Below are 15,849 nucleotides of genomic sequence, written 5' to 3'. Positions count from 1 at the left end.
GCCCTTCTTCGTTGTAGTTGTAGCAACGAACCGTCCTCTTCTTTCGATGATGCCTCTGCGATTTAAATTTATTAGAACTGAAAAACTTATTGAAGTGTCTTACCAGTAGTGCCGCTTCGAATTCGTCGACTGAGGCTTCGGAGTCAGAATTGTTCATCTTTGCCTTTAAGGCAATGTTCTGACTTGTCTTCTCTGCTCCGTTGGGTTCTGAAACTCGAGATTCGTAAAGTTCAAAAGTCGAAAATAATTGTTCTAACGTACTTACCTCGAGGTCCTTAGAGATGTAGTATGCATCTACTAAGGAGGCCCACTCTGGAGTTCTCGGGAAAGCATTGAGCGCGTATCGGATAGAATCCCGATTGGTTACCTCTTCTCCAAGGTTCGTTAGTTGCGTTATCAGCTCCTTGATTCTCGCTTGGAGTTGCGCTACCTTCTCGCCTTGGTTCATCCGGAGGTTCGTTAATTGGTTCCGGAGGATGTCGCGCTTCGCTAGCTTTGCTTCGGAAGTACCTTCGTGAAGCTCCAGGAATTTTTCCCAGAGATCTTTCGCGGAGTCGTAGCTTCCGATCCGATTTACCTCCTGCGGCGGTAGAACGCTGAGTAGATGGAACTCAGCCTTTCTTGCTCCATGTGTTTTCTTCTTTGTCTTTCGGCGCTGCAAAACCATATTTCATCGTAATTAGAATATCAAAATCTGTTTTAAAAAATACCTCCATTTTGCGCTTCCATGTGGCGAAGTCTCCGTCGAACTTCGGGGGATGGATGTTCGCTCCGGCCATCGTCTTGATCGTAGTGTTTCAGTTGGCGGTTAGTCCTTCTGAGGCGATCAGGCTCTGATACCACTTGTTGGTGCAGCGGAGGCCGGTAAGAGGGGGGTGAATTGCTGAAAACAAAAATTAAACTATACCCTCCTCGTACTTTCAACTCAATTAGTGCAATAGTGATAAATTAATAAAGCAATAAAAACTAAATAAAGAAATACAAGAAGATCAGGATTTTAACCTGGTTACAACCAAGAAGGTTGTTAATCCAGGGAAGTAGAAAAAACGCAGTAGAAAAATTTTCCTTCTCTGAAGGCGGAGAAGCCTTTTACACTTTGGAAGCTCAGAACTATTGCTAGGAAACACTACACAGTTGATTGCTTGAGTTGTTGTTGAATTCCTAGCTCCAGGGGCCTTTATATAAGCCCTGGAAATCTTATCCCGAGAGTCCAAGGCGCCTCCAATAATGGTCAAACTGACCTGCTCAAGGCGCCTTAAACAATCCATTCAAGGCGCCTTCAATGTGTTTAAGGCGCCTTCAAGGTTCCTGCTACAGTAATTTCTGCTACAGTAACTTCCAGCTTCTTTTGACTCCTTTTCTTCTTCACTTTGTCTTCCGAAGCTCCGTTTGTTTGGGTGATTTCGGCCAACCGAAATAGGGCTCACCCGAACCCAATTTCCGGCCTTCTCCTCGAGCAACCTTCCGTCCCGGCTTCACGTCCCTCGAACGCCGCGCACGCTCTTCACGTCCACCGGAGTACTCTTCCGCAGCTCTCTCGTCCTTCGGACGCACCGAGCCCGTCGGCTCCCTTCCCGTGCCGTCCTTCTCGCTAGCTGCGTCTTCCGCTCGACTTCCTGTGTTCCTAAGCTCCTGCACACTCAGACACAGGGATCAAATATAGCAGGACCTAACCAACTTGGTTGATCACATCAAAAACTAACACGGAGTCCAACAGTTTGACCCATACTTAATGACCCCTTTTATCACCGTTTCAATTATATTCCATACTATATCCCTTATTTATTGATGGAGAAGTCTCCATTACTTAGAAATCATTAATTAAATAAGATTAAATAACATAACTTAGATAGATAAATTATCAATAATAACCTTAATCAATAAAGATACCACAGATAATCTGAAAATTGCCCTAGGGCCTAGATCGCGCGAATAAGGGGTAGCATGAAAACAATCTGAAACAATAGGGGCATTTTGATGATCTGGAAAGTATGGGGGCATTTTAAAAATTAAGGTAAATCATAGGAAATCCAAAGAAATGAATTTTTTTTAGGTTCCATCAGAGACCGACCAGAACCTTGAATCGGAGAAATAGCTCCGGCGGGCTTTCTCTGCTCCGCCCAGGCGCCCACGCCTGCTTCTGAACTCGGCTCCTTCCGCATGCGCGTCCCCTGGCATGTCCTTCGCCCTCCTTCACTCCTTGCTCGTTTTAGCCCTGCTTCTTCCTGCCCTCCGTCGGACCCCGTCGCCTCTGCAGTCCACGACCGCCTTCTGCAGTGCCGCTCCCTAGCCCACGCGAAGCAGGCCCACGTCCAGGCTGCCGTATCTGGTCTCCTCCTCTGCCATCTCCCCATCACCTCCTCTCTCCTCCTCTCCTATGCTGAACACGGCGCCCCCGCCGCCTCCATCCGTCTCTTCGACGACAGCCCCCTCAAGCTCCGGGAACCCTTCCTATGGAACACCCTCGTCCGTGCCCTCTCTAGATCCGGACTCCATGATTCGTCCCTCTCTGTTTACAACGGCATGCTCCGTGCCGGCCTCAGACCCGACGATCGCACCTTCCCGTTCGTCTTCACAGTCGCTGCTGTTGCCACGCAGGCGCGAAAAGGGTGGGAGCTTCATGGATCAGTGATAAAGTTTGGATTTTTGGATGATGTCTTTGTCGGGAATACTCTCTTGATGTTCTATTGTGCCATTAACGACGTGTGCTCCGCACGACAGGTGTTCGGTGAAATGGTGCACAAAGACACTGTGTCATGGAATTCAATCATTTCGGTGCTGTCGTCTAGTGGGATGTATGTGGAGGCAGTAAGATCTATTTCGGAGATAAAAAGGTGTGGCCTTCCACTGGATTCCGTGACGCTGATCAGTTCACTACCTGCTTGTGCTGCATTGCAAGATGAGGATTTTGGAAAGGGAATTCATGGAGTTTCTATTAAGCATGGCCTTGATTCAGTGGTAAGAGTTGGCAATGCTCTGATTGACATGTACGGGAAGTGTGGTGACTCAGAAGCTTCATTGCGAGTTTTCAATACTATGCTGGTAAAGAATGATGTTTCCTGGAACTCTCTTATTGGCAGTCTTGTCCATGTTGGTTGGTATGAGGATGCCTTGAAGACATTCAAGAACATGCACGCTAACAATGTAGAGCCAAACTCCATCACTATATCAACCCTCCTACCAGCAGTGGTCGAGTTAGAGTCTTTCAGTATTGGCCAAGAGATTCATGGTTATATTTTGAGGCATTACTTGGATTCTGATATTTTTGTTGCTAATTCTCTATTGGACATGTATGCAAAATCTGGATTTCATTCCAAGGGGTCACATATTTTCTATAGAATGCATAATCGAAATGTGGTTTCTTGGAACACAATAATTGCAAGTTTTACACAGAATGGAACTGAGTTAGAAGCTATTAAACTAGTTATGGAGATGCAAGATCACGGCGAGTGCCCTGACTCGGTGACATATACGAATGTGCTCCCAGCTTGTGCTAGGATAGCTTCATTGAAAAAGGGTAAGGAAATCCATGCCAGGGCAATCCGCTTCGGTTCTGATTATGACTTGTTTGTTTCAAATGCTTTGATTGATATGTATGTTAAGTGTGGAAGGTTTAATCTTGCTTGGAGCACTTTTGATGTGTCAAAGAGAGATCATGTGTCTTATAATACCTTAATCTCAGGGTTCTCTGATAGTCCATGGTGTGCAGAAGCTTTGAATTTGTTCGTGGACATGCAATACGTAGGCCTTGAACATGACATCGTTTCCTTTGTTGGAGCATTATCTGCATGTGCTAATCTATCTGCAGTCAAGCAAGGAAAGGAGATACACTGCTCATCTATCAAGAAGTCCATCGACACTCATCTCTTTGTTGCAAATTCATTATTAGATGTGTACGCTAAATGTGGAAAGCTTGATCTTGGTAGAAAGATCTTTGATAGGATGCCGAACAAGGATGCAGCCTCTTGGAATGCTATGATCTTGGGACATGGAATGCAAGGAGAACTTGATACGGCAATCAACTTGTTTGATCTAATGAAAGATGAAGGTGTGAAGTACGACCATGTTTCTTACATTGCTGTTTTATCAGCTTGCAGCCATGCTGGACTTGTTGAGAGAGGGAAGAGATATTTTGATGAAATGTTAGGGCAAAACATCAAGCCAATACAGATGCACTATGCTTGCATGGTCGATCTTCTAGGTAGAGCTGGACGGATGCAAGAGGCTTCGGAATTGATAAAAAGCATGCCCTTCGAGGCAGATTTCAATGTTTGGGGTGCATTGCTTGGTGCATGTCGCATTCATGGAAATCTGGAATTTGCAAAATTGGCAGCAGAGCATTTGTTTGAGCTGAAACCGGAGCACAGTGGATACTATATCTTGCTCTCCAATATGTATGCTGAGAATGGGAGATGGGATGAATCAAACCATATCAGGGCGCTAATGAAACTGAGGAAGGTGAAGAAGAATCCAGCATACAGCTGGGTGCAATCTGGGAACAAGCTGCGCGCCTTTCTTGTGGGAGAAGGATCAGAGGGTCCCGAACTAGAGCCATGTTATGATACACTAGTTGAATGTGAAAGGATTAGCTCAGCATGTCATTAATGTGCTGGACTAATCATATTCATTGCAAGAAAAGGTGATAACCCTCATCCCCATCCCTGAGGCATGCGATTTGAAGGGAAGGTAAATCATGGTAGACTTTGCCTAGCACGGCCATTTGCATGTGTTAGACTAATCATATTCATGATTCATAGTGTTAACAAATTTGAAGCAGCAATTCCAGATCAAGAGGGCTCTCTCCATTGCTAAAGAGAACTACACATTGCTAAGAGATGATCACAGACATGCTGTAAGTAGATGAATCTCTTTGTAAAAGAAGTTCAATATTGTTATAAATCTCATCCTTTGCTAGGTCACTTATGCAACTCATCTTTTACTATTGTTGTCAAAGCTATCAAATAAATTTAATATTTAATATTTAATATTTAATATTAATATTTTTGTGATCTTTTGGATGTCTCGTAATATTGTTTGTCCATCTTTAATGAATCTTTAAGCCATTGAGCCAAACATTCTCTTGATCCTGTCAAATCAAACTTTATTAGCTTTGCTAATTCAACTTAATGTTTTGTATCTTGCCATTTCTTCACTAACCTCTCTCACCCCGCCAGTATATCCTTTCGGGGCGGTGCGATGGTTGAGATATCGAGCATTATCATATGAGGTCTTAGGGTCAAAACTCGATATGTCTGAGCATGCCTCTCCTATGTTTTGACCACTTGCACTAATGGTTAGTAGTCACCTGTGATTTACCTCCTCCGTATTGACTTAAGAATGAACTGACGGAGACACTAAAAGTGAATGAATCATCTTTTTTTTTATCGTATGTCATTTCATTCATCATCTTCCATAGACTTCGAGTGATAAGTAACACCAACTTTGCCTCCAGCAACTCAATAAACACAACCTTATTGAGTTATACCTATTTGATAGCACCACTAGCTAAGAACGATTCAATCTCATCGAGTTATAAATTAGATTTGTGAACTTTATTTACATTCTATCAAGTTGTTATAAAGTTCAAAACATGTTTGCATTAATTCCTAATCAATATGGATATATCATATTAAACATGTCTGTTTTTTTACTATTTAAAAAATAAAATAAAAAATTGATATTAATTTTTTAATTACATTATTTGTAAATAATGAAAGATACATTATTTTGTGTTTAAAAAATTATTAAAAATAGTTAACAAAATAAATTTTAACTAGGAAATATAAGGGTACTGGTTATTGATATTTTATCCATTTTAATAAATGTATTATAGCTTTATTGAATTTGTAATAAATTTACCATCAAGAATTATTTCAAAAATTTGTTAATATTATATATGAGAAATATAATTTGTATTATATTTTCATTAAATGATTTATAAATTAATTGAATAATTTGTTTTAAATTTATTTTTTTATTTGCATATTTTTTAGTTGATAATTATTTATATTTGTGCTATAATAAGGTATATAAAAAATGATTAATCAGGTCGAGTTTGGGGTGATCGGTCCGATCCTATGGAAGTTTTTCATCAGTTATCAGGATAAATCGGGAAATGCTCACAGTGAGCAGTCCGGGAGCCCTGCATTTTTTAATTGTGTGCCTTATTTGGAAGAAAAATTTCTATAAATTCATCATAATTGGGGTTCGAGTCATGGGTGTCTGGGTGACAACCTCAATATCATATCACTGTACCATAGCCCGGATAATAAGTGGTATAAGCGATGTACTAAAATTGATAAATTAGATCAATTTATAATTAAATCATTCTCGATCGGGGATGCGGGACGGTAAAGCCATGTTGATTCACCAATACATGCCCTAGAACATCGTCTCCTCCCTCGGCCTCTTCACTTTACTGATTATTATTTTTTCTTGTACTTCGTGAATTCATGATTTTACTCAGCAATACCGGTGAAAGGTGGACCTCTCCCAACTCAATCAAATGAAGCCGTCACGCACTGGTAGAGTTTCCTTGTTACCGATATAATATATTGAAGTTTCAATATATTAACAATAAGATTTTTTTTATATATCGATATTTTTGATATAATATATGATATGAAATTTGGATATCGATTATTTTTACTATTTAAAAAATAAAATAAAAAACTGATATTAATTTTGTAAATACATTTTAATTTGTAAAGAATGAATAATACGATATTTAATAAATTTTAATAAAGGAAATCAGCCATGATCATTACAAAGAATTTTGAATGATTATATAAGGGTAAATTACTAAACCTACTCCTATTTTATATATTTTTAATGAATTTATTATGCCTTTATCAAATTTGTAATAAATTTATATGAATTCTTTCAAAAATTTGTAAATATTATATATGAGACATAGAATATAACGGTAAATTACTAAATTAGAGAAAAATCCTTAATCACAATTTTAACTTTACATACGTCTCCAATCACAAAAATTTTATTTTCATTTCCTACATGTAAGGTTTTATTTGTTTCAACTCTCTCATACAAATATTGTTAACTAATTGTCCCTCAGATTTTTTAGGTAAAAAAAAATTAAAAAATGAGTATAATTCCTCTTAAATTCAGCACTTTATTCTAGAATCGAGTATATTTTCTATCAAAATTGTTCCTTATATTTTTTAGGTACAAAAAGTCTAAAAACAAGTATAATTCCTGTTAAATTCAGTACTTTACACTAGAATCGAGTATATTTTCTATTAAATTGAACACGATTTTTTTCCTACTTAATATAATTCCTCCTAAATTCAGCACCATTTAAAGAAAATCTAGTATATTTTCCATCCAATTGAGTATTATTTAAAGAAAATTTAGTATGTTTTCCATCCAATTGAGGTGGAAAAAGAATCGTGCTCAATTTGATAGAAAATATACTAAAATGAGTATAATTTCTCTTAAAGTTAGTGCTTTATATTAAAATCGAGTATATTTTCTATTAAAATTACCCTTTATATTTTTTAGGTACAAATAATCTAAAAATGAGTATAATTCCTATTAAATTCAGCATTTGAAACTAGAATTGAGTATATTTTCTATTAAATTGAGTACGACTTTTTTTACTGTTCAATATAATTCCTCTTAAATTCAGCATCATTTAAAGAAAATCTAATATATTTTCCATCTAATTGAGTATCATTTAAAGAAAATCTAGTATATTTTTCATTCAATTGAGGTGAAAAAAAATACTCAATTTGATAGAAAATATATAGATTCTAGTTTAATATACTGAATTTAAGAGGAATTACACTCATTTTTGAACTTTTTATACTTAAAAGTATTATGGACAATTAGATAAATATGTTTGACTAGGGAGTAAAAACAAAGTTTTCTATCAATGACAATGGAGACTGCATGCATAATTTTGTTTATAAATAGGGGATGTATGCAAATTTTCTCTAGATATAATTTATATTATATTTTCATTAAATGATTTATAAATCAATTGAATATTTTATTGTAATTTTGTTATATATTTTCATTTTTTAATTGATAATTATTTCTAAGTGTGTTATGAGGTGCTGGGCTAAAATCGATAAATTAGACTAATTTAGGGTATAATTTTTGGGATATAAAATTGTATAAAGTTTTTGGTATAGTGGTGTGAGAATTATAGTTTTTTAATTTTTTTTATAATAAAAAATTATTTAAATATCATTAACAAAATAAATTTTAACTAGGGTCAATTACCAAACCTACTGCTATTTTATCCATTTTAATAAATTTATTATAGTTGATGCGGCGATAGAGGGGTCCATTCGGCACGGGTCAATTATCGAGATGGAGGTCAAAGTCAAGATGGTCAACATCAAAGTGTCAAAATTAAAGGCTCGCCTATGATGGTCGAGCGGAGGACGGCTACAGCGGTCGGTCGGGTAAATCAGGATCTAATCGGCGAGAGGCTACAAAGGTCGGTCAGGTAATAAGTGTCCAGGCGGACCAACCAGACGCTTAGTATGGGGCAGCATGATGCTAAGGAGACCAGAGAGCTTGTCCGAATGGGAGAGGACATGTTGCTACACTCAGTCACTGCAGGGAAGAGCAGCAAAGGTCGACAGAGAGGAGGAGACCCGGCCGAGCGGCTACCTCGCTTGGCCAAGCAGTAGGGTCATTGTCATATCTCTCGATATCCTTTTGGAAGATAGTGCCACTGAGGCATGATCACCGAGCGAATCATACGGCGGAAGCTTCTACTGTTTTATGAAGGATATGCATGCCATGTTAAAGTATGGTATCAGAGGTACTTTTCTAATAGGTCCCTTCATAGGACATATTGGAGAACGTGCCCACGCCTCGATGAGCATGCACATCGCTCAACAGGGCTCTATATAAAGGGGGTCATCACCGGCGGAGGTACGTGTTATTACTATTAGCCCTTGCGTAACTGTTGCTCCGCTTCATTCTACACTTCCGGTGACTGACTTGAGTGTCGGAGAGCCCACGTCGGGGACCCCTTCCCTGGATGGACACTAACGTTACTTGTTTTATAGAGTGGAGCGCGTTCTACAGCCAGTCAGGGCAGCAACCACATCCCCAACATTCCACCCTCCCATTTTCGAATAAGATCATTTTAGCACCGTCTGTGGGAACGTAGCCTGCATCCAAAACCAGAAGATAGAAGACGCTAGACGACTCACCACGTTGGAGGAGCTTGATATGCTTATATAAGCCTGAGTGGCAAGGATAGAGGAGCAACAACAACAACAAGTGATGGCCGAGCGCCAAGCGCATAAGCCCACGACATCAGCGTCAGAGCATCAAGTAGGATATGGAGACCGAGCGAATCATGTATCTGTTCGGGGACAAAACAAGAAGTCGACCGACACATATGGGGAAGTACCCAATGCACCGATCCCTTTTCATCGAGCATTATTCTGGACTCCATCAGAGGAACGGAGTCTAGCGAACAAGGACCGGAGGTCTTCCTTGGATGATGCACCCGTCCAGGATGCACGAAAAGGGAAGGCATCAAGAGACGATGATTCACCCGAGTGAATCAATCAACAATTTTCTCAGGGGATCCTGGATGACCCTATACCCAGACACTACACGCCGTTGGTAATCGGAGAATACAATGGAACTATCGACTAGATGACCACTTGGCCAAGTTTGACAACGCAACCACACTTCATCAGTATACGAACGGGGTAAAGTGTCGGGTCTTCTTCACTACCGTCTCTGAATCGGCACAACACTGATTCAAGAGATTGTCGAACGGGTCAATCCACAGCTTCAAGGACTTCTGAGCGGCGTTTCTTCACCACTTCGCCAGTAGTAGCCACCACCAGAAAACCAGCATCAATCTATTCTCATTAAAGCAAGGGCCCAGGGAGGCACCGAGGACCTATATCCAGTACTTCAACCAGATGACCTTGGATATTCTCTTGATCTCTATAGAGGTGTTAGTGAACGCCTTCGCCCAAGGTCTCACCGAAGGGGAGTTCTTCAGGTCATTCATCCGAAAGTCGTCGAGGGACTTCAACCATTTGCTCAGGAGGGCCACAGAGTACATAAACGTGGAAGAAGATCAAGCGGACAGAAGAAAGGAGGCGCCTGTCGAGCCCCCAGCAGCGATTGAACAACGACCATTGAGTAGCCATCATCCCCCAAAGGGGCCCCGATCGAGAGGAGCCCAGCAACACCAAGAGTCGAGGACACATGTCGTACAACATGTAGCAGTCGGTCACCCAAAGGCTGCAAAAGGCAAAGCATGAAAGCCACTATTATGCTCCTTCCATCGGTCGGTGACGCACAACACGCTCGACTGCTAGGGATGTAAATGAACCAAACGGTTCGTGAGCTATTCGGAGCTCGATTCGGTAAAAAACTCGTTCGAGTTCGTTCGTTTATCTTATTGAGCCGAGCTCGAGCTTAAGGATATTCGACTCGTGAGCTCGCGAACGTGTTCGTTTATAGGCTCGCGAGCCAAAAAAACGAGCCTTAAACCGAGCTCTAAAATGAACCAAAAAATGAGCCAAAAAACGAGCTCTAAATGAGCCCAAGCTCGCTTAACGAGTTAGGCTCGTTAACTTTGATAATCGAGCTAATAATGAGTCGAGCTCGAACTGTTCGTGAGCTTGATAATTCTAAAACAAGCCGAGCTCGAGCCTTGTGATAAAAACTCGATTCGAGCTTGACCCGAGCTCGAGCCTGAATATAACTTAAACGAGCCGAGCTCGAGCCTAATACTGTTCGACTCGGTTCGGCTCGTTTACATCCCTATCGACTGCTATGATATGACGTTGATTGCAAGCCAACCGACTCCACGAAGATATCATTGTCGGTCGCCATCACCTGATCGGCATCATAGACGCCTGTCAACTGGCCGGAGGGTGGAAGAGAGAGGGGCGTTTGAGCGACGACATCATTAACCCCAGTAAAGGAACAACAAGAGTCTGCTCGAGCTTTTGCCGAGTGGAACAGACCCTCGGCTTGGGAAGAAGAAAACAAGAATAATACCGCTCAAGGAGAAATTGGAATAATTGCTCGTGGGCCGACCGGTGATGATTCCAATCGAGCGAGGAAGTCACACGCTCGGCGACTGGAGATCCACACTATTGGGTACAACAAGGAGAAGACCGAAGGACTTGAAATAAGTTTCGGTCCTCGAGACTTAGAGGGGGTGGAGATCCCTCACAACAATGCCCTGATCATCCGAGTGGTAATCGCTAATTATACTATTCATCGAACTTTTATTGATACAGGGAGATCGGTGAATATTATATTCAAGAAGGCGTTCGACTAGCTATAAATCGACCGGAGCGAGTTGCGGCCAATGACGACCCCGCTCTATGGATTCACAGGCAACGAAATGTTGCCGATCGGTCAAGCACGGCTTACCATTTCGCTTGGAGATAGGGATGTAAACGAGCCGAACTGAGTCGAACAATATTAGGCTCGAGCTCGGCTCGTTTAAGTTATATTCGGGCTCGAGCTCGGCTCGAGCTCGAATCGAGCTTTTATCACAAGGCTCGAGCTCGGCTCGTTTTAGAATTATCAAGCCCGCGAACAGTTCGAGTTCGGCTCGTTATTAGCTCGATTATCAAAGTTAACGAGCCTAACTCGTTAAGCGAGCTCGGGCTCATTTTCGGGCTCGTTTAGAGCTCATTTTTGGCTCGTTTTAGAGCTCATTTTTTTGGCTTATTTTAAAGCTCATTTTAAGGCTCGTTTTTTTGACTCGTTTTAGAACTTATTTTTTGGCTCGTTTTAAGGCTCGTTTTTTTGGCTCGCGAGCCTATAAACGAACATGTTCACGAGCTCACGAGTCTAATATCCTTAAGCTCGAGCTATGCTTGATTAAATTGTCGAGCTCGAAATCGAGCTCGAGCTCAGCACGATAAGATAAACAAACGAACTCGAACGAGTTTTTTACTGAATCGAGCTCCGAATAGCTCGCGAACCGTTTGGTTCATTTACATCCCTACTCAGAGAGGAGCCACTAAAGAGGACGAGAACGACAAACTTCATAAACGACGAACTTCATAAACGACGAACTTCATTGTGGTGGACGCGCTGTCTGCCTATAATGTCATACTGGGTCGCCTTCCGAACGGTGGTGTCCACTTTCTGCTAGAAGATTAAGTTTCTGGTGGACAACGAGGTGGGCGAAGTCAAGGGCGACCAGTTGGCCGCTCGACGATGCTACATCGAGATGGTCAAGTCCGAAGCAAGGGTCGCTCGGAAGAACATGCGCTTGGAGGTGAATGTTATCGTGAAAGAAAGCCCGATCGACCATGGAGCATGAACCATCTCCAACCCTATATGGCCGGTTGAGAGGTGTGTGGTTAAATACAAATAACATTGTAATAGAGTATGTCGTATAAATCCAGGTGAACGATGAAAAAAATTCACAAGTATCCAAGACTTTTGTGCTGATCAACCAAGTTAAAAGTTGAGCGGCGACTATAAACCCTAGTCTATACCAACGGTCGAGTGGCGATCTTAAACTCATGTCTTCGCCAACGGTCGAGCGGCAACCTTAAACTCATGTTTTCGTCAACGGTTGAGCAACGACCTTACCCTAGTCTTCACCAACTGTCGAGCGACGGCCTTAAACCCTAGTCTTCACCAACGGTCGAGTGACGACCTTAAACTCATGTCTTCATCAATGGTCGAGCGGCAACCTTAAACCCCTGTCAACGTCAACGGTCGAGCGGCGACTTTAAATCCCTATTTATGTCAACGGTCAAGCGACGACCTGAAACCCTTGTCTATGTCAACGGTCGAGCAGCGACCTTAAACCCTAGTCTTCACCAACGATCGAGTGGTAACCTTAAACCCTAGTTTTCATCAACGGTCAAGCGACAACCTTAAACCCCAGTCTTCACTAACGGTTGAGCGGCGACCTTAAACCCTAATCTTCACCAACGGTCGAGCGGTGACCTTAAACTCATGTCTTCGTCAATAGTCGAGCGGCAACTTTAAACGCAAGTCTATGCCTTCAACAACCGAGCGGCGACTATAAACTCATGAAGAGGATCGACGAATATATAAGCCGAGAATAAGGCTGACCAGGACACGTGCTGCTCCAAAAAGCAATTATCACTAAATAAGGTCGTTCAGCAGCTTTGGAGTGATCGCTCGGACATCCTAGCAACTAGTTACATTGACGATCGAGCGGATATGGAACCACACTTAGAAATTTTTTGCAAAACATAAGTGGTTCGTAGTCATACTCGAGCTGAGCAAAGATGCATGAACCGATGAGGCAACAAACAAAGCAAAAAAAATGTTGAACGACGATGCATGATGAAATACAGAATCAAATAAACAAGGATACGTCGAACGAGCGATCATGCATTAAGACTTAGAAAATTTTTACAAGCTTGCGAGGGGTAGTACAAAAAGAGGCGAGCTTCGCATGGGACGGGTTCACTTCAGGTAGTCCAGCACATCATCGAGCAGTGCCTCGGTCAGCTTATCTCGACTGATGACATTGTTGGTTAGTGAGGTTGGGATGCAGTCACCGCCCTTTAGCTGGTCGAGCGTCCCATCAATGGCGAGGTTGAAGAGGCAGAGTACTAGGTCGATGAGCCAGTTGTTGAAAGGGTCCGAGCGGAGGTAGTCTCACTTTAGAATCTCGAACCGGCTTGACTCGGTGCCTTGATAAACTTCCAATTCCGTTCAAGAGGCCTCTAGATCAACCTTCAAAGTAGCCAACTTAGCATCCTTAGAGGGCAATTGTACTTGTGCCGCTACTTGCTCAGCTAATCGGCTCTCCCACTCGGCATTCAGAGATGCGACCGCCTTCTTCAGGTTTTGAGCTAGGATCCGAGCCTCCTTGTTCTTCATCTCTAGGTCATCAATGGCTCGAAGCTTCCTGGTATTGGCTGAAAGGATCTTCACCTCGAAGGAACTAGCCTACTTATTGAACTTCACCAGTTGCGAAGCCTGCTCAGCGCTCTTGCCCCTCTCTGCCTCCAACAGTTCGACGCTCTTTTGCAAATTGGCCTTCAGTTGAGCGGTCTCGGCCTCTCAGAGCGCGCAGCTACTGGACTTCATGCTCCAAAAATACGAGCCTCTGGCTTATGGCCAGACTCTTGACCCAGTACTGCAGCAGTGGGGAAATAGTAAGGCCCGAGAGGATAAAAAGAAGTAAGTACAAAAACAACGTACATACCTTAGTGGACATCTGGGTATGGTTGTTCGCGAGCTCCCCTTGAGAGATGACTATCACACGGGCTCGGGCATCGACCTATATTTGTGCAAGCGGACCCTGGATCCATATTTGGTGCTCGGGCGTGTGGGACGCAGTGTCGTCCAGACTGCACCACTCCTCGGTCGACAAATGGATAATTGTCGTTATTTGTCTATGGTCGCTCGGACCAGAGGGTTCCGAGGTAGCTCTACCCGTCGATTGGGGCATTGTGACAAGTCGGATGTGGGAGACTTGGGCCGCCGACAAGGATTGAAGCGGCAGGAAAGCAACCGGTGGTGGACAAATGGTCTCCAGCGATAGCCTGGACAACGATGGTGCCCGGTCGAATGATAAGGAGGTGTGGAGCACTGCGACTCCTTACTCGAGGAGAGCGGGCGTGGATGTCTCGCCCCGCTCGGAGGACGGTCGTGAGCCGGCTTGTGCTGGAGTCTGCAGTGCGGAAGTGGCAGAGCGAGAGGACGCTTTCGCACGGCGCCTCTTGCGCTGTCGCAGGGGTTCGCCGGAGGTGGCCGACTCAGAAGCTACCTCGATTGGCATCATCGAGGGTCGTTTGGGAGGAAGGTCATCTGTAGCGGCCGCCCCACTGGCCGTGGTTTGACTTCTTCCACCTTCGTTGGATGGCGCTTCCGCTCCTTTGGCATCGTCGAGCGGATCCTCGTGGGAGTCGACTGGCTGTAGACCTTAACTCTCCAGTTCGACCACTACCGCAGCATTAATCTCGGCATCCGCAAGCTTGCTCTTGCTGGCCAGATGCGCCCTTAACATGATGCGAGCTGCAAAAAAGAAAGCAAAATCAGTTAGATTCAAGGATGAAGGGGAAAAAGAGCATACCTAGTCTGGACGGAAGTCGTGTACGAATCGGGCTCAAGACGAACACGTAAAGGACACCCTCCAACAGCAACCGGTGAATGTGATATTTCTGACCGACCAAACTGAAAGTTGTCTGACCGCTTGGGAAAATGGAGAAAAAAGAAGTGATCCCTCCAATGTTTATTGGAGGACGACATCTTATCAAAAACGACCAAGCCTACTCAGGCTTAGAACAGGAAGGTCCCTGACTCAGATAATTTAGGGTAATAAAAATAATGGAAGAACCAAGGAGTCAAAGAAATGTCATGCAGGCAGAACAAGACAATGACCCTGCATAGCAGTTTAAAGGAGTTCGGCATTAACTGGTTAAGGAAAATATGAAAATATTTACAAACAATAAAAAAGAACGGATGAACAGGGAACCACAGACTGGCGATGAACTGATCCTTAAAAAAGCACAAAAAACTCGTTGGTAGTTTGTGTGGTCGGTTGTATGCAGAAGGAATAGCAACTTGGTAGTCGAATGGAAATTGGTAGGCGGATTTTAGACTTTCAATATCGCCTCCGTCGAACCTGGAATCGGTGGAAGTATACCAGAGCCCAGGGATAGGGATGGGGGTTGTGATGAGCCGACCATCGAAAATAAAAGATGCAAAAGGGAGCAGCAAATGGATTTAAACAAGGAAAAAGTGAAGAAGCTTACAGAAAAGATCGTCGGAGAAGAAGAAAGGATGAAGCGTCACAGAAGGCTCGAAGACGAAGGCACACAGAGTGAAGAAGACATCGACACAAGCGAGGTTTATAAACCTCACAGCCATCTCCCT

At 42.9% G+C, this 15,849-nt stretch overlaps 1 protein-coding gene across 1 annotated transcript; it reads left to right on the top strand.

Annotated features, from left to right (window-relative positions):
• Positions 1-1,777: 1,777 nt before the first annotated feature.
• Positions 1,778-4,985, top strand: LOC121982033 (putative pentatricopeptide repeat-containing protein At3g01580). Its single transcript, XM_042534888.1, has 2 exons — positions 1,778-4,686; positions 4,758-4,985. Exon 1 carries the CDS (start codon positions 2,161-2,163, stop codon positions 4,603-4,605), a length of 2,445 nt encoding a protein of 814 aa, XP_042390822.1. The 5' UTR covers positions 1,778-2,160; the 3' UTR covers positions 4,606-4,686; positions 4,758-4,985.
• Positions 4,986-15,849: the final 10,864 nt, after the last annotated feature.

The sequence above is a fragment of the Zingiber officinale genome, chromosome 5A, assembly GCF_018446385.1.
Source record: "Zingiber officinale cultivar Zhangliang chromosome 5A, Zo_v1.1, whole genome shotgun sequence".
NCBI lineage: Eukaryota > Viridiplantae > Streptophyta > Magnoliopsida > Zingiberales > Zingiberaceae > Zingiber > Zingiber officinale.
Note: the sequence above shows the minus strand (reverse complement) of the source record. Positions and strands in the feature narration are given on the sequence as shown.

Bases quoted from the DNA above. Each gene is read 5' to 3' on its own strand.
- LOC121982033 (XM_042534888.1), top strand. From the start codon at position 2,161: ATGCGCGTCCCCTGGCATGTCCTTCGCCCTCCTTCACTCCTTGCTCGT.